The 5,384-nt window shown below is 35.4% G+C and overlaps 1 protein-coding gene across 2 annotated transcripts; it reads left to right on the plus strand.

The window, feature by feature from the left end:
- The first annotated feature begins 722 nt into the window (after positions 1-722).
- On the plus strand, positions 723-3,223 carry SRR1 (sensitivity to red light reduced protein (SRR1)). 2 transcript variants are annotated; one of them, XM_089715710.1, is made up of 2 exons: positions 723-1,017; positions 2,197-3,223. In XM_089715710.1, the coding sequence occupies exon 2, from the start codon at positions 2,263-2,265 to the stop codon at positions 3,097-3,099; it is 837 nt and encodes a 278-aa protein (XP_089571836.1). In that variant the 5' UTR covers positions 723-1,017; positions 2,197-2,262; the 3' UTR covers positions 3,100-3,223. The 2 variants fall into 2 exon arrangements, with proteins under 2 accessions (XP_089571836.1, XP_089571835.1); XM_089715709.1 differs by having other exon boundaries at positions 724-1,017; positions 2,194-3,223.
- Positions 3,224-5,384: the final 2,161 nt, after the last annotated feature.

Raw genomic sequence — 5,384 nt, forward strand, 5'->3', positions numbered from 1 at the left:
ATGATTTCATTATAATTAATATTTTTTTATATTTCATAAATATTAAATTTTTTATTAAATAGTTTTTTCTACAAAAAAATAATGGAGTTTAATAGAGTCATTGTGAATAAAAATTAATGGAATAATTTAGTTACATTAACAAATAGAATTAAAATATTAATTTCAATTCACTAAAATTTATTTTATTAAAATTAAAATATTCTTATACTTGATCTGATTTTAATATATGAGAATTTTAAAGAGAAAAAATAATTAATTAACTATATGAATTGAATTATAATAATTTACTTACAATGATTAATTGTGCTAATTAATTTAGATTCGTTACTTGAGAATTCTAAAAAGAAAAAGGTTATAATTTTATTTTTTAATGAAAAATAAATAAGAAAATTATTTAAATTAAAGCAACACAAATATAAATTACAATAATTTTTTTTAAAAATTACATTCAATTTAATTAAAAAATACAAAATTATACGGTCCGTACATAGCGCGGGTAGATGACTAGTTGAATTCTAATATTTGATTTTAATAATATCATTTTATTGTAACAAATAGAATTTTATAAGAATAATAAAACAAGGAAAACCAAATCAAACCGCTAACCTGGCTGATCAAACCAAGCATAAACAATAGAAACCCGCTCAAATCTAGAAGTTCCCATTTGAATTGAATCGAACCTGTGAATTGAGCCAACCAGATATAGACCAATTAAAACAGGAGAGAGAAACAACCCACAAGGGAAAAGAATCCCCAGAACTCTCTCCCGATCGCATCACCGCGATCTACTTTCCTTCCGCCTCCACGATCAGTGTTTCGGCCACCGGTTGTCGAGCACAAGGCGGCGATCGACGCTCCGAGCGACAGCAACCTTGAATCCGGCCATCCCTTCAACGATCGAAGCCTGCTCTACGCAAAACAAGGCTCTGTCCTGCGACGCCGCTACCTCCTTCGACAGTTCTCTCTTTCTGGACTTTCCGGCGAGCTCAAGAATTACCGGCAATTCTCTTTACTCAGGTTGGTTGAAAATCGCCCTCGATGCTTTTGATTAACTTAGTCGTGATTGATTTGGTCATTGAATGAAGGTTGCAGGGGTTTAGAATTTAGGTTTCAATTTGAATAAAATTTTGGGAGTTTGATAACTTAGGCATTGGATGGTGAAATTGATTTGGGAATTGAGTTCTACATGAAAAAGCACGACTCATATTTGAATCTTGAGGAATTCGGTAACCACCACTCCTCCAGCCACCGTAGACGGCGGCGCCGGCGGTGTCTCCGGGGACGAGAAATTATTATAGTAGGCAGAATGCTCCGTCTGATTTCACTTTGATCAATTACTGAGGTTCTATCAGTTAGTCGATTTATGATCTGAGGTTCTATATGTTACTTGAGGTTCAGCTAGCAGTAGAAAAAAGGTTAACAGATGGTGAAAAAAGGTTCCATCTAAAAATAATGCAGTTGTGTTTTCTTTTTTAATAGATTGACAAGTGGGGTTCATAAATTTGGCTACTACTTAGGTTAATTTTGGTAAAATCTAAGGGTACTTACAATTTTGAACTAATAAAAGTTAATTCCTATTCAACTTTTTAAAATCCTTTTTTACTCCAAGAAAAAAGGAAACTCAGAAATCAGAAATCAGAAGTTCCTATGTAATATTGGCTTTTTCTCTACAAAATTAGTGATGAAATATTCTATTTTATCTCTTTTAATTTACTTGATCAAATTGGTTTGAATTGGAGATAATAATTTTCTAGGTAAACTAGTTCATAACCTTTAAAAAAATTAAACTGGAAAACAAATTTATGTAATAAAAATAATTGCATCCCTGATTTAAATGCATTTGGTTGTATCTATATGCTTTATATTCAAAGCTGGGAGTTCTTTATCCAGTATTTATAATTAGCTTGAAGTCTGATTTAATCCCTTTTCTATTTTTCATGATGGGTCTGGTAGCATATGCCAAAGCCTCATAAAATGTAATGCATTTGAATCTAATTATGTATTTTCCCCTGCTTCTTTTATTTTTAAGTAATATTTAAAGTTCGTTCATATAAGTATTAGATCTTGTTGTTTAGATAATGCCTTTGCACAATTCCTGAACCTTACGGTTGCTTCCTCTTAAATATAATAAATCTATCTATGTTACTTTAGATGCAATTGGCTCCCTCTGATAGAACTTTCATGGTGTGACAGTAGGTGGGACATCAGACTGCTATTTGAACACTCATTATACCGACGGAAGTTCTTGGAGAAAGTGACTGGATGGCTGCCTCTACTAAAGTCCTCAACCTTGACAACAATGCCTGTAATGGAGATTGGACAGTTGTTTTACCTCGTCGTGGAAAACAAAGGCAAAAATTTTCTAAATCTAGGACCCCAGAGGAACGGCCGCAGCCTTGGGTTCCAACTGATTTTGAATCTGATCCAGCCATACAATCAAATTTAATAGACAAGATAAAGATCTGTATGAAGGAAGTAGGAAACTCTCAATTCTATCAGAACCTTTTGGAACAAATTCAAACTCCAGAAGTCCTGGATCATATACACAGGGTTCTGGGCTCGGAGTTGAAAATGCAAATGGTTATATATGGCATTGGCAGCATTGAATCATATGAAACCCCTCGAATTCAGCTGAGTATCGCAGTGTTAATGAAAAAAGAGTTCAGTTGGATTGGGGACATAGAGGTGTTTGATCCAATTCTTTCTGCAGCAGAATCTCAAGTTCTGGAAGCCTTTGGTTGTTCTGTTATAACTATAAATGAGCATGGTCGCCGGCGTGTTACGAGGCCAACACTATTTTACATGCCACATTGTGAGGCAGAGTTATATGACAATCTTCTACAAGCGAACTGGGGGGCTGGACAGTTGAATCAAATTGTACTGTTTGGAAATAGCTTTGAGATGTATCAGTTCTTGTCTGAGTTGAGGAGCTCTACTATCATTGATTCATCCAGGCATATTGTGGCTATTCGAAAATTCACACATGAGTACAAAATCAAGATGGCTTCAGATGACTATTTTGCTGCTTTTCATGATTCAAGCTGGCATTTTTTCAGTCCCTGTCTTGAGACAGAGCTGCAGTTATTAAAAATTGAATGATACATACAATGTTGTGCTAAGTTTTTGTCTTAATTTAACGCAATTGTTTTGAACAATTCATAAGTAAGCCCAACAATTATTTTCAACAATTCTTTGGAAATGATTACATTTAATCTTTTGGCAATTTTAGAATAAGTTTCTACGGCTTGCTTAAACCAGAGCAGATTAAATCAAGTTTCTACCAATTTTTCTTAATTTCTTAATTACTTTCATATTAGTGAGTTAGTTGTGTTATTGCTGGAATGCTTTGTGTTCTTGAAATTGCTTTAGGACTTGCATCAATACATTGGAAAGATGGGCTTAAACAGGTAGATGATTGTTCAGCCCTGCTTTGGAGCCTGGATATGGTGGAGCTAAATCTCTTCCGAAGCGGATGCTAAATTAGCCAAGGTATGTGTGAAGGTTACCCTCTCAAAGTTTTGAATAACAATGCACAGGTAGTCAATGTAAGGTTTCAGCCTGTCTTCTTTGACTTGCCAATTGCCTTTAGCGTGCTCGTTGACTAGTTTGGAATTACCAACAACCTCAACTTCTTCAGCTTTAACTGCAATCAGAGTTTCTAACCCAAATAGGTGGGCTTCATACTTTGCCATGTTATTCATGACTACAAACTGTAATCTCTTCAACGTCTGGATAACTTTTCCTTATGGAGATTCTAGCAAGACGCCTACCTTGTCTCCTTTACTGTAAGCTGAACCATCAAAGTAAAGCTTCCATCCTTTCTTTTCTATCAAATTCAAATGTTCATCAGGAAAATCAATCTCCCATTGTTCATCGCCTTCAACTGGATGTACTGCTAGAAAGTCTGCAACTGCTTATCCTTTGACGATTTTCTTTGTGGCATATTCAATATCAAATTCTAACACTAGGATTAGCCATCTTGCTAGTTTCCCCACTAGTGCTGGTGTCTCATACAAATATTTGATCGGATCCATTCTTGATTCTATTATTACCTTATAAGACTGAAAGTAGTGTCAAAGTTTTTTAGTAGCCCATACCATTGCTAAGCAAGTTCTTTCAATCAAGTTATATTTTTGTTCATTTGGAAGGAGCTTTTTGCTCAAGTAATACACTGCCTTCTCAACACCGACTTCATCAGCTTGTGCTAACATGGTTCCAATTCCAGCATCTTCCATTGTCAAGTACAGAAATAAGGGTTTCCCTAACTTAGATAGGCATAAAACCGGGGATCTTGACAAATATTCCTTGATTTTTTCAAAAGCTGTTTGGCACTTTACTGGCTGATCATTCCTTAAAAGCTTGAAGACTGGATCATATACTATAGAGAACTTCAATATGAACCTACTGATATATTGAATCTTTCCCAGAAAGCCTCTCACTTGCTTTTCTATCTTAGGCGGCTCCATTTCTTGGATCGCCTTAATCTTTTCTAGATCAATCTCTATTCCTTTAGGTCCTACTATGAATCCTAGTTCTTTTTCGAAAGTCACCCCGAACACACACTTCTTTGAGTTCAACCGTAGCTTGTATTTAATCACTCTGTCCATGAGCTTTTCTAGGGATGTTGGACGCTCTTCTAGTGTCTTCGTCATGACAATCATATCATCAACATACACCTCTAACTCCTTGTGGATCATGTCATGAAATAATGTATTAGCCATCCTTTAGTAAGTAGCCCCGGTGTTATTTAAGCCAAATGGCATCACCCGGCAGCAGAAGGTACCAAACTCAATCACAAATGCTATCTTGACCTTGTATAGTAATGCCATAAGAATCTAGTTATATCCTGCAAACCCATCCATGATAGAGTAGCATCCCATCATTGTTGCACTGTCAATTAGGATATCAATATGTAGTCTACACACATTCTGACCTTTCCATCTTTCTTAGGAATTGGGACTATATTCGCCAACAATTCTGGATAGTGAACCACTTCTAAAAATGATGCATCTATCTGCTTGGTCACTTCCTCTTTAATCTTTTTGGCCCATTATGGTCTCAACTGTCTTCTCTTCTGTTTCACTGGCTTGGCTCCCAGATACATGAGAATTGTGTGCTCAGCTATAGATCTATCTATCCCTGGCATATCCTTATAGTTCCATTCGAAGGCTTCCTTTTTATCCATGAATAGACTTTGAAATTTTATGTTTAACTTTAGCGTTAGGTTTGGCCCAATTAATAGAATTCGGGAAGTATCTTTTGTGCCAATATTAAATTCAAGCATGCATGATGAGTTAATGTCAAATATGTGCATCTGCTTATCTACTCGATGGATGGAACCATCAAGAAAGACATCAAACAATTAAGCAAAATTGAAGTTTATT

The sequence above is a fragment of the Jatropha curcas genome, chromosome 10, assembly GCF_041381405.1.
Source record: "Jatropha curcas cultivar XTBG-Jc1 chromosome 10, XTBG_Jcur_1.0, whole genome shotgun sequence".
Classification (NCBI taxonomy): Eukaryota; Viridiplantae; Streptophyta; class Magnoliopsida; order Malpighiales; family Euphorbiaceae; genus Jatropha; species Jatropha curcas.

Bases quoted from the DNA above. Each gene is read 5' to 3' on its own strand.
- SRR1 (XM_089715710.1), top strand. From the start codon at position 2,263: ATGGCTGCCTCTACTAAAGTCCTCAACCTTGACAACAATGCCTGTAAT.